Source organism: Lepidochelys kempii, chromosome 7 (assembly GCF_965140285.1).
Source record: "Lepidochelys kempii isolate rLepKem1 chromosome 7, rLepKem1.hap1, whole genome shotgun sequence".
Taxonomy (NCBI): Eukaryota; Metazoa; Chordata; order Testudines; family Cheloniidae; genus Lepidochelys; species Lepidochelys kempii.
The window spans coordinates 124,191,338-124,204,373 of record NC_136386.1 but is presented as its reverse complement, the minus strand read 5'-3'; the positions used below and the strand labels follow the sequence as shown (position 1 = coordinate 124,204,373).

Here is a 13,036-nt window from a genome sequence, read left to right as displayed (position 1 = left end):
GGGACTCAGAGTTCAGAGGTGCTTTCGCCTGAGTTCACCTCCCAGGTGGGGGGCAAGAAGGCGCCTTGCTCGTTCCTCCAGCTGCTCACGGTTCGCTCTGGCCTCTGTTGTTCGTTGTGCCCCCGTTCACTCCACCGCTCTGTCCCCCATGGCCCTGCGCCGTCACCTTCGGCTGCCACCTCCACTGTGACCTCAGCCAGTGGGTCTCTTGAGGTTCCACCGGCTGTCAGTGATTTCAGCCGAGCTCTCAGTGGGGAACCTCGCGGCGAGTGCAGGCTGGGCCGTCTCTGCCACAGAAACACTGTCCCCCAGCCGGTCTGAGCCCTGAGACCTGATTCTCAGTGATTTCAGCCGAGCTCTCAGTGGGGAACCTCGCTGCTGGTGCAGACTGGGCCGTCTCTGCCACAGAAACACGGTCCCCCAGCCGGTCTGAGCCCTGAGACCTGATTCTCAGTGATTTCAGCTGAGCTCTCAGTGGGGAACCTCGCTGCTGGTGCAGACTGGGCCGTCTCTGCCACAGAAACACGGTCCCCCAGCCGGTCTGAGCCCTGAGACCTGATTCTCAGTGATTTCAGCCGAGCTCTCAGTGGGGAACCTCGCTGCTGGTGCAGACTGGGCCGTCTCTGCCACAGAAACACGGTCCCCCAGCCGGTCTGAGCCCTGAGACCTGATTCTCAGTGATTTCAGCTGTAGTGGTCACTGAGCAGAACAAAAGACTCGCTATGGAGCCTAATCAGCTCTGTCCTTAAACAGTGGAGAGGGGCCCGTCAAACAGTACTTGGGACTCGGGCAGACCATCAAGGCTAAGTACGGTTCTACTGCCCTTTACTCCTACAATAAGAATAACAACATTTCTTCCCCCCCCAACCCCCCCCCATTCAAGTGATTTGTAACCCAGCCCCAGCCAAAATCTATCACTTGGGCAACACAGCTCTGTTTGCTGGATACCTGGGTAGATGAGGTGTGAATGTAAATACAGTCTGGTCCTGAAGCCTTTCCCCCCAGCCCCCAGCTCATCACTGGCTGTCAGGGAGAGCTCGTTTAGACTTTGCTTACAAATCATCATTTGAAATTATTAGGTTGGCCCACATCACCGAAATGAATGCACTGACATTGTCATAAACTTCCTGTAGAAGAAAGCTAGTCTATGTTCCTACTTTTCAAATCTACGATACCTTTTCAGATTCACGTATTTTATCATACACTGTGTATGCTTTTAAAGTGTGTATTAATGTTTCAATTTTAATTCACATTTCCAAACAATCACTAAATTGGCAACACTTCATGTAAGTAGTTCAGAAAACTGGTGGGGAGGGAGGTGTTGGGGAAATACAGGGGGGGTAAACATCTCCATAGGGGGGGTGTAGGGAAATCCCTGGCACAGCTCCTGTGCAGTGCCCAGCTTGATGACTCACTTCCGTGGCTAGCAGCAAGCCGGGCTGACAAGCTTCCGCATAGCAATGGCCGCATGCTTCTCCACATGAGGGTGAACTCTGCACAGGGCTAGCAGAGCAGTCTCTGACAGCCAGCAGTTCTGGGCAGCCCGGGTCTGCCGCAAATCCAGTGCCAGCTGGCCGAGCAGATCTAGAAGCGTCTCTTTGATTTCAGCCTCTTCCTCCTCCGGTGGCTTTACCAACGTAGTCCTGACATACCCGTGTGACTGCAGAGAAGCTGGCGGCTGCCGATGCTTCTCTGACGCGGCCCCAGCATGCTTGGAAAATAGCACTGGCGGGTCACCAAAAGCAGCTGGATGATGGGATGAAACAAGGATCATGCGCCGTAAGAGCAGCCAGACTGGGTCAGACCAAAGATCCATCTAGCCCAGGATCCTGTCTGCTGACAGTGGCCAGCGCCAGGTGCCCCAGAGGAAATGAACAGAACAGGGAATCATCCAGGGATCCATCCCCTGTGGCCCATTCCCAGCTTCTGGCAAACAGAGACTACGGACACCATCCGTAGGGCAACAAAAATGATTAGGGGACTGGAGCACATGACTTATGAGGAGAGGCTGAGGGAGCTGGGATTGTTTAGCCTGCAGAAGAGAAGAATGAGGGGGGATTTGATAGCTGCTTTCAACTACCTGAAAGGGGGTTCCAAAGAGGATGGCTCTAGACTGTTCTCAATGGTAGCAGATGACAGAATGAGGAGTAATGGTCTCAAGTTGCAGTGGGGAAGGTTTAGATTGGATATTAGGAAAAACTTTTTCACTAAGAGGGTGGTGAAGCACTGGAATGCGTTACCTAGGGAGGTGGTAGAATCTCCTTCCTTAGAGGTTTTTAAGGTCAGGCTTGACAAAGCCCTGGCTGGGATGATTTAACTGGGAATTGGTCCTGCTTTGAGCAGGGGGTTGGACTAGATGACCTTCTGGGGTCCCTTCCAACCCTGATATTCTATGATTCTATGATTCTATGATCCCTGCCCATCCTGGCTAACAGCCATCAATGGACCTATCCTTCCTGAATTTATCTAGTCCTATTTTGAACCCTGTTATAGTTTTGGCCCTCACAACATCCTCTGGCAGGGAGTTCTCCTGGCTGACTGTGTTGTGTGAAGAAATACTTCCTTTTGTGTGTTGTATATAAACCTGCTGCCTACGGGAATTATTTAGTTCAACCCCAAGCCCCAGAATTGCCTTCCAGTAGACATCCCACAATGAACAGCACCAAAAGATCCCAAAGCGCATACAGCCTCATGGCGGAGCAGCGCACCGGGGGCTGTCTGCCTAGAGTGCTTGTTTCGAAGCAGCGAAGGGCTGCGTGGCTGCAATGCGATGAAGCAAAAAGGCCTGAATCCCGGACACCAACTCAGTGTGGACATGCCGCTCACATGACAGCAGTTACAGATCATTTAATGTGGATACTCCAAACCCGCCCGAAATGTGAAATGTGGACGTGCCCTGACTCCTATGACCTGGAAACTGGCTGCTGCTATCTGCTCAGGAAACCAACAGTGCAAAGACACCGGACAAAGGCGCCTGCCTGGACTCTGCCTGCTCCACTTGTTTCCCATCAAATTGGTCCCTCAGACCCAAACCCTCCTGGAGCACTCCAAAGCTGGGCCGGCCCGTTTCCTTTCTCCTGCCTCCAGCTAGGGCTGTGCTGGTAATCTCCGCCCGTGTGGGCGTCCCCCTGCCAGACCTGCTGCTCAGCACAGAGAGGAAGCTGAAAGGGATGACTCTTTCCCAGTGTCATTGCCGCTTTGAACTCCTTCCACGCCTGCCTGGTAGCCTGTCTCCTTTCTCTGTGTTATCTGCAGATTGGAAACTCTTAGCTCATTGACCTCTATCTAGCTTATCCCGCTTCATCTATCACCTGATCAGCGCAGGGAAACCCTGGGTGGTGCCTCTGATATGGCTTTCAAAAGGCGAAAGCAGAACTGGAAAAGGTTCAGACAAAGGCAATAAAGATGGTCAGGGGCATGGAATGGCTTCAGTACAAGGCAAGACTATAAAGATTCGGGCTGGTCATCTTAGAAAAGAGACCACTAAGTCATGACTGGCGTGGAAAAAGCCTGTGGAGAAGGATGATTTACCCTTTCCCACAATACAAAAACTGGGGGTCGCCTGATGAAATTAACAGGCGGCAGATTTAATGCAAACAAGAGGCAGTTCTTCTTCGTGCAACACCCTATTAACCTGTGGAACTCATTGCTGTGGGATGTTGTGAAGGCCAAAGGTATAACTGGGTTTTAAAAGGAATTAAATAAGTTCCTGGAGGATAGATTCTGCAACAGCTATGAGCCAAGGTGGTCAGGGAAGAACCCCATGCTCTGGGTGACCTTAAACCTCTGACTGCCAGAGGCAGGGAGGAGAAGATGGGGCTCGATAACTGCCCTGTTCTGTGCACCCCTCTGCAGCTCTGGTATGGGCCAGGGTCAGAGGCAGGATACTGGGCTAGATGGACGATTGGGCTGACTCACTCTGGCTGGGGGGGCGGGTTGTTAGAAGTCTGGGTCCCAGTTCCCAGGTTTCTGGGTGACTCTGGCGAGCTGGGAGGTTTGACTCCTTCCTGGCCTCGCAGCTGAACACCCACAGGGCAAGAGGGGAGGAGGGGCTATTTAGGGAGCTGCAAAGGCTGTTTGCTCCTCATTCACAATGCCTTAGCTCAAGCACCAGAGCAAACAGGTGGGAGAAAATCTCTGTTGTTAGGAGTCAAAGGCCCTGCCCTCTCCAGGGAAGGGCTGAGAGGTGCCTGCAGGCATCTCGGGGGACCTCCAAGGGAGACCTCTGGCAAATAGGGGCACCAGCTGCATCTTGCTCAGGGGTCAGCAAGAAGCAAACCACAACACGAACAAGAACCCAGATTTCATGTTGCCTCTTTCCACTGTAAATCCCCACCGTGTTCTGTGGCCACCCAGACTTTGGCCTAGCCTTCGGCATGAGCAGCATTCCTGCAGCAGGGTGGTGCCTAGGGGCTCTGGCTGAGATCTGGGCCCCCAAGCAGTGGGTGCTGCAGAGACCCTGACCGGGGGAGGGGGTCAGAGACCCTGTGGGCTGGGTGCTGCATAGACCCCGCTGGGGGGTCGGAGACCCACGCTGCGCAGAACCCGTGGTGAGACCCAGTCCCTGCCCTGGAGAGCTCAGTCTACATACACTCCCCTTTTCGCTGGGCCACTTGCAATTTGTGTAGGACTGTGCCCCTCTACTGAAGTGGGGGGAGACCAAGCTGGTGTCCCGGCCCCCCTCCCCACACTCTGTTCCCACGGGCAGGCTCAGTAGCCTAGACCAGAAAATACCCTTGCAAATTCCACATGTGCCAGGCCCTGCTGAGTCGGCCAAAGACGGGCTGGCTTGGCTGGGCTCGGGCTGGCTTGGCTGGGCTCATTTGCTCTGGGAGCCGTCCTGCCTCCTTCATGGAACAGGGGAGGAAATGGGCCCAGTGCAGAGCTCCAGTCGCAACCTAGGCACCCCCCAGCTCAAACACTAGCAAGGAGCAGCAGTGAGCGTGTGTGCATGGTCACGCGTGTGTGCGTGCACCTGGGGAGGGGTGGTGTGAATTGGGGAGTGAGCAGGGCCTGATGCTGGTCTCACGCTCACCGTGGGAAATCCGGAGTCGTGGGGTTCACACCAGGGTCCGAGCAGGATCAGACCCACTGTATCTATTGGGGGGGTGGCTCGGATCCAACTGCTTAAGGGTCATTGGCAGCAAGTGGAGCCCAGCCAGGGGTGGGTGGGCTGTCAGGCTGCATCCTCCACCCCACCCCCACCCCCCACAGGGAGGAATTAAACAGCTGCAGCTCCATGGGAAGTTGCATCCTGCCCCCATGCTGGTCCCCATGGGCTGGGCCCATCCCGTGGGCTGAGGCGGGCTGCCAGCAGTGGCATTGGAGCAGTTTGTATTGGGGGGGGGTGGGGGGGTGCTGAAAGCCACTGATCCCTATATGTGACGGAAACCACTCCGAGCCAGGGTGCCCCCCCTCCCAGCACCCCTAGTTCCAGCACCCCTGGCTGCCAGAGTCCCGTGTGAGCTGGGCCGGCCAGCAGACAGGCGCTGGCAGGCTCATGGCTGGAGAAGCCTGGGGCTCAGGAAAGCTGAGTGGAACATTTCAGCCTGAAGGGTGCGGCACTGAAACCCGCAGGGCTGTTAAATCCAGCCTGCCGTGGCTCTGCTGACCTTTGTGTTGGGAGGGGTTGTTTGGCCCAGGGTTCTTGAGTCACGGGGCGGGGCGGGGCGGGGCGGGGCGGTGGGGGGGAAATGAGCGAGGAATGGCAGCGAGGGAGGGGTCGAGAAACGCAGGCTTTTCACTCCAGGCCGGGAGAACGTTCGACAGGCTGGTTCCATCCCCGTGTGGAACAAACCCCAAACGTTGCTACACAAGGGCGTTGTTGCCCTCCAGCCAGCTCCAGTGCTCAGGTTGGCCCAATCAGCTCTCATGCTTCAGAGCTTGACGGCTTGCTGCAGGGGTCAGGAAGGCCCCATCTCTCATAAGGCCAGGAGTGTGTGTGTGTGGGGGGGGGGGGTTTGTCACCGGCTGCCTGGGGGCGGGCACTCAGACTTCATGGTGTAACGCTACAGGGTGGGGTCCTGGGAGGAGATGCACTGACTGGGAGCAGGGGACATTGCTTGCAGTTGCACAGGTCTGTGGCCTCCTTCCACTATTACAGGGCAAGAGCAGACAGACAAGGGTGAGCGTGAGACCGGAGTGGCAGCACAGAGGCAGGAGAGTCTATGTGGAGCCCATCCCCCTGGCATCCAGCCTAGAGCCCTGTACCCAGGTAAGCACTGCCCGTCTGCTATCACTGAACGAGGACAGCAGGCTCCCTCACACAGAGCCTGCCGTGGCTTCCCTAGCTGTGAGCGTGGGCTGCTAACTCGTCCCCTCTTCATCAGGGCATGCAGGAGATGAGGCTCTGATGTTTGCAAAGAGCCGGGGGGCTGGGGAGTGGGGAAGGGTCGATACTGAGCAGTGCTAATGGGCGAAGCCTCAGCCGCGGGGTCAGTATCCTCAGCCCCAGGTCACGGGGGAAGAAGTTGAGGTGCAGAGCAGGGCGGGTTGGCCTACGGAGGGCCGCACGCCTCATTGCACATGTGGCTGAGCTGACTTGGTTGCTGGCTCCAGGGAGCGGCGTGAGCGTGGGTTCCTTGCAGCGGGGAGGTATCCAGGGTGCGCTGCCCGAACCCCTCACTTGATCAGCTGGGTCACGTGATGCTGGTTCTGCTCCCCGACTGGGTGGCCTTCACTTTGCAAATGACGTCGGCTTCCACCCAAAGCCAACTTCCTTTGTCTCGGGCGGGGTGGGGGAACTGGGGCGAGCTGACGATTCCTGGATCCCAAGGCCAGCAGTGATCAGCTGGCGTGACCCCTGGGTAGCACAGGCCTGCGGCTGTCCCTGAATGACCCCTAGAGCCGAGCGGTTAGAAAAACAGCCAGACTCGATGTAGAGAATCCGGCCTGACCGTGGGTAAATGATTCCAGAGACTGATCACCCTCTCTGTTAAAATGTGCACCGTGTCTCCGTTAACCCCCCACCCACAATGCTCTCACAGAGCCACGAATAACGGGGCCCAAACAGGAAACCCAAGGGGAACCCGGGCTCCAACATGGTTGGCAAGTTGTGACCCCGTCTCCCCAGCACCAGCAGAGCCAGCCGAGGACCCAAGTGGGGAGAAGTTAAACAATAACTTGGGGGCAGGCTGCCAGGGAGAGATTTACAGCTGCTGAGATTGAGAGTATGAGGCAGGGAGAGGCTGGACTGGGGCGGGGAGGGTGAAGTTGGTCCATATGCCCTTATCCTTATCCATGGCTTATCCATGGCTCCCAGTTCATTAGTAAAAGGTCAAAATTATCTGTAAAATATCACTGTCCGCTTCAATTGTTAGTAACTTTAGTTAGTAAATCGTTAATCACAGTGGGCATCAACTTACCAGGCTTGAAAGTGAAACCAACACCTGGTTATGGGTTTATTTATTAATTAAATAAGCAAATAAGGAGCTGGGCTGTGTCTGTCCTGCGTCACCCCACATGCCGTGGCCCCCTGGCTGTCAGGCCAGTCTGAAGGAGCTGGGACAAGGCTCTCCCGTACAGCTTTGTTGTGGGGCGTTGGGCCAGCTGGCCCACCCCACCACAGCTCCATCTGGAATATGGCGTTTGACTAAGGAGCTGGCGTTTGGCTGGCTGGCTGTGATGAACTCGGTCACCCCAAGGGGCATGGCCCAGAGCTGTTACACCAGTTTGTTGTCGCTGAGACAAGGAACGCCCTGCCACGACATTGGTTCAGTGAGAACAGTTGTGGCCCATGTCCCCAGCCCTTCGCCCCCACCCCTCCCCAAAACACAGACACCCCTTAGCAGGGCAGATGGAGACCAGAGGTCCGGAGGGGGAAGCTGCGGATCCTATGCCTGCTGGCAGAGGGCCTTGGCGAGAGCTGTGTGTGTTTGTTCTCTGGCAGGGTTGTGTGGCTGGGCCCCTGAACAGGCCCGGAGAGACAGATCTGTGTGTGTCTCAGAGAGGGCCTTGGCGCCCGGACCCTAGGGGCGTTGAACCAAACCTGTGTTGAAAGTCTTGGTGCGGCTCTTCCCTCTGGTTTGTGAGGGTGGGGGTGAGCAGTGAGTCGATGGCCAGGTGCAGAGAAGTGGCGAACTGGGTGGATTTTGGTGGGAGTTTAGAGAGGCAGTCTGGTTCCTGTTCGAGCCCCAGCTCTACCCCAGCTCAGGATGAAGGAACAAGTGCTGTGGCTTGCCTGGGGTGTGTTTTCCTTTTTGCTGGAAGAGAGACCAGCTTTCCAGTCTCTGAACTACAAGCTGCTGGCCAGATTAGAGGAGAAAAGACACGGTCTGGAAGCAACACTGTGCAGCATGAGAGAAAATGAACACAAACGTGCTCAGCGTAAGGCCTGGCCACCGAAGGAGGGGATCTCCCTCTCCTTCCTAATTTGAAAAGTCCCTCGTGGAATGAAGTGGAGAGCTTCTAGCCACTGCCAGAGTTCTCCAATTCCATCAAAGCCTATCAAGCCACGTTGCTGCTGTACAAAAGACTCAACAAAAATCATAACCATTTTTTTATATAGCTGTAACACAACTTGTGATAAATGTAGCCATTCTTCCTATACTTATCTGACCGAACACCCAACCAAAGTTCCTGTCGACTTCTTCATTGGTAACTGGCTTATAACTTTTGTGAAAACATCACAATTGGATTTGCAACAAATTGGCCAACTAAAAGCAAAAACACAACATAAAATGCGGGGGTGGATGTCAGACCAGAGATAAAGGTTCACCTCTGGGAGTGACGTCTTCATCTCTTGGTAACGAAACAGCAGTGGCAGGGACGTGTCACTTGGGGTGACCCAACACGAATTTTGCCACGCACAGTCAACCCCCAGCTCCTTACGGCCGTCGCACATACAAGATGAGGGTATGCATGCCATTGCGGCGCGTTGCACAGGCTGTTGGTCATGGGCCATGTCCCTTGGGGTGACCCGAGATTTTTTTGGTCACGTGCAGCCAGTCAAACCCCAGCTCCTAACTGGATTATTTAATAAATAAATACATAATCATGTAAAGGTTGGTCACATTCAATCATCAGTTTGAGGAAGTTTCCAACAAATTACTGTTACACCGATATAGTGTCCAATAATATTGGCCTTTGCCTAAGTTGCTGGGAATAAAAACCCAACTTCAGCCTGGCAAGGAGGAGGAGGCAGAAGAGGGGGAAGTGGGAAGCAAAGAGGCAGCCCCCCCACTCTGCCCCCCACGGGCTGGGCCTGGCAGCCAGTGTGCAGACGAACACCCCGCCCAGCCCAGAGGTTGGCTCTTCCCAGGAGGGTGCATGGTGCCCTGTGTGGGGAACACGACTAACGGGCATCCGTGTGTCCAAGATCCCGCCGTGCTAGGGGTCAGGGGCTCCCCAGCGCTATTGCCAGGTTTGTGGGTGAGAGGCAGGGTCTGGACGGGACGGTGGGGGGTGGGAGGAGGCAGCAGGTGGAAGCATGGGGGGAGGAGATGGGATGTGGGGGCAGAGTTTGGGAGCAGGGTCTCACTCTGTGTGTGGGGGGAAGGAGGCAGGGTGTGAGGGGCAAGGCCTCTGTGTGGGGGGAACTGTTGGTGTTGGGGGGAAGGAGGTACTGTCTCGATGGAGCAGGGTGTGGGGGGCAGGGTGTCTGACTGCGGGGAGGTCTCTGTTGGGGGTAGGGAGTTGGTGTGGGAGTTGGGAGGTGTGGGGCAAAGGGGTGGGGCTGGGGGGTAGACAGGTCTCTGGGGGGCAGTGTGTGTGCATGGGGCAGGTTCTCTGAGGGGGGAGATGTAGGTCTCAGGGGCAGCGTGTGTGTGGAGCAGGGTCTCTATGGAAGCAGGGCTCTGGGGGGCAGGGTGGGGGGGTAGGCAGGTCGCTGTGGGGTCAGGGTGTGTGTGGGGCAGGGTCTCTAGGGGCCAGGATGTGGGGGGAGGGTGTATGGGGTCAGGGTCTCTGTGGGACAGGGTGTGTGTGGTTCAGGGCTCTGGGAGGGCATTGGGTGTGTGGGGCAGGGTCTCTGTGGGACAGGATGTCATGGGGGCACGTCTCTGTGGGTCAGGGCTCTGGGGAGGCATGGTGTGCAGGGGGCAGGGTCTCTGGGGGGCAGGGTGTGTGGGGGGCAGGGTGTGTCGGTCAGGGTCTTTGCGGGGGGCAGGGTCTCTGGGGGTCAGGGTGTGTCGGTCAGGGTCTTTGGGGGGGCAGGATCTCTGGGGGGGCATGGTCTCTGCGGGGCAGGGTGTATGTGGGGGGGTCACGGGGTGTGGGGCAGGGTTCTGTGTCTGCCCCCAGCCGGGAGCTCGCCGCCGCTGGGCAGAGCCGAACTTCGCGAGGGCTCGGGCGGGGGCTGGAGCAGTGCTAAGCCCGGCCCCTGGGCAAGCCGAGCCGAGCTGGGCCGGGCCGGGGCTCCCGGGCACCCAGAGCTCCCCAGGGAGAGCCTGCCCCACGGCCTGCCCCTCGGGGGCCACCCTCAGCCCCGCCGGCACCGGGGGACCAGGGGCAGCCCCGGCAGGGGAATCCGTCCCCTGCCTATTGAACCGGGGGGCCTGCTCTCTGCTCTAACCCATTCCCCTCCCCTCCCCGAGCTGGAACAGAACCCAGGAGTCCTGGCTCCCCGCCCCTGCTCTACCCACTACACCCCACTCCGCTCCCCTCCCCTCCCAGAGCTGGGAACAGAACCCAGGAGTCCTGGCTCCAGCCCCCCACCCTAACCACTACACCCCACTCCCCTCCCAGAGCTGGGAACAGAACCCAGGAGTCCTGGCTCCAGCCCCCCACCCCTGCTCTAACCCACTAGACTCCACTCCCCTCCCAGAGCTGGGAACAGAACCCAGGAGTCCTGGCTCCTAGCCCCCCACCCTAACCACTACACCCCACTCCCCTCCCAGAGCTGGGAACAGAACCCAGGCATCTGGACTCCCAGTCCTGAGTCCCCCTCCCCCAAAGGACCAAGGAGTGGGGGGTGGTGCTGAATCTGGCTGCGCAGTCCCTGCCCAGGTTGGCCGTGGGTCTGATGTAGCCGTGGGTGCTGTACCCACCTGGGAAAGGGGGCTCGCTTCCTGGGTCACCCACCCGTGTGCTGTGACCCTCCCCTGCCTGCGGGGGTCCAACTAACAGGCAGGGGCACCGCGCTGGCCTACAGCATGACCCCCCCTCTTGGGACTGGCGCTGCCCTTCAAACAGGGCCCCTGCTCCTTGCCTTGGGGATGACCCTCTTGGGGTGCCCACCCCAGCATTTGGAGCGGCCGGGCGAGGAGGAAACTCAGGGCAACTCGGGTCAGGTTCTGGGGAGGGTCCCAAGGGCAGATCCTCGCCACAGCAGGCTGGAACCTGTCCTAGGCAGCTAGGGGGGGCAGGAAGTGTGTAACTGGGGCTCACCCTACTCCCTTAGGGCTTTGAGGCTCCCCCATTATTGCTGGGGGGGTCTGCCTCTAGCCGACAGGGAGGGGGCCAGGGAGAGGGCACTGGCCCGGGACCCGTGTTCACTGCTTGGACGCCCTTTGACCCCTGACCCACAGGGCTGCCCCAGATGTCACCCCCTGGGAGGGCGGAGTTTATGCCCCACACATAGAGCAACAGCCCTGAAGGGGTTAACTGGGCCCAGCCTGGAGCCAGCTGTTTCCAAATTAACCTGTTGGTGGCTGCTGCGCTGTATTGAGTAGGGCCCTACCAAATTCACTGTCCATTTTGGTCCATTTCACGGTCATAGGATTTTAAAAATTGTAAATTTCATGATTTCAGCTATTTACATCTGAAATTTCAGGGTGTTGTGACTGTAGAGGGCCTAACCCAAAAAGCAGTTGTGTGTGGGGGGGTGTCACGGAGTCCCCGGGCGATGCTCTGGAACTGCTCCCCACGAAGCCAGTCAGGACTCTGGGGCAGTCGCCTTCCTGGGAGCAGCCTGTCTTCAGGACACACAGCTCACCCGGCTTCCACCTTCCTGGGTCTGACCTCGGAGCATTCAGCCTCCTCTGCCCCTCCGTGCGCTTCCCCCAGCGAGTCTGCCCAGGCGGGCTCCTGGGGAAGCCAGAGGGTCCTGCACCCCAACTCCGCAGTCAGACGGGACTCTCAGCCAGCCAGGAAAACAGAGGTTTATTAGATGACAGGAACATGGTCTGACACAGAGCTTGTAGGTGCAGAGAACGGGACCCCTCAGCTGGGTCCATTTTGGGGGGCAGTGAGCCAGATAACCACGTCTGCCCTTCACTCCATGTCTCAGCCAGCCCCAAACTGAAACTCCCTCCAGCCCCTCCTCCTCTGGGCTTTGTTCCTTTCCCGGGCCAGGAGGGCACCTGATTTCTCCAACCCTTTAGCTCTCACCTTGCAGGGGGAAGGGCCCAGGCCATCAGTGGCCAGGAAACAGGGTGTCGGCCATTCTCTGTGTCCAGACTCCTGCACACACCTGCCCTCTAGGGCTCTGCAGTGATCATACACCCTTACCCCACCCCCTAGATACATAAGAACTGCCTAGGGGAAACTGAGGCACCCCCACACTATTCAGAGGAAACATTAAGAACAGTCCCGCTTCGTCACAGGGGGGTCACAAGGTTATTGTAGGGGGGGTTGCAGTATTGCCACTCTTCTTTCTGCGCTGCTGCTGGCTGCCGTCCGAGCTAGGCGGCTGGAGAGCGGTGGCTGATGGCGTCTCTGGAGCCCGCTAGCCCAAGCAAGGGTGTATGACAACCAGGGCAAAAAACTGCAGGGGGGGAGGTACATGGGGGAACCACGCCTTCCCAGCAACCTGCTAGCAGGCTGGGCTGTGGGGAGAGTGGGGTACTGGGGACATCACATACCCCAGGGGCCAGAATAACCAAACCCTCTGCCTGCGGATCCTCCACCTCAGAGACTGCCCAAAGGCCACGGGTGAGGCAGGAGGTGGCCTTGAGCCAGACTTGGGCAAGGCCTCTGTGGTGGGGGGCAGGAGGAGCCGGGGGGGGGCTGTTTTTCTCTCATCACAAATTAACGAGGCAACCCACAAACCCAACATGCTGGTGGCCTCAGTGGGCAGCCGTTGGCAGCAGGAGGCTGCTGGGAAAGGGTAAGGACTCCTTCTCCAGCTCCCCTGCTCTGTAGTGTTATGGGGCATCCC

General features: G+C 57.7%; 1 protein-coding gene across 2 annotated transcripts in view; it reads left to right on the top strand.

Annotated features, from left to right (window-relative positions):
• Positions 1 to 13,036, top strand: part of LOC140915101 (prominin-1-A) — a 59,368-nt gene that overhangs the window by 7,821 nt on the left and 38,511 nt on the right. For both annotated transcript variants that reach the window (XM_073354585.1, XM_073354584.1), the window contains exon 3: positions 6,104 to 6,214. In XM_073354585.1, the coding sequence (XP_073210686.1) occupies positions 6,104 to 6,214 (111 nt within the window). The remainder of the gene's footprint in view (positions 1 to 6,103; positions 6,215 to 13,036) is intronic.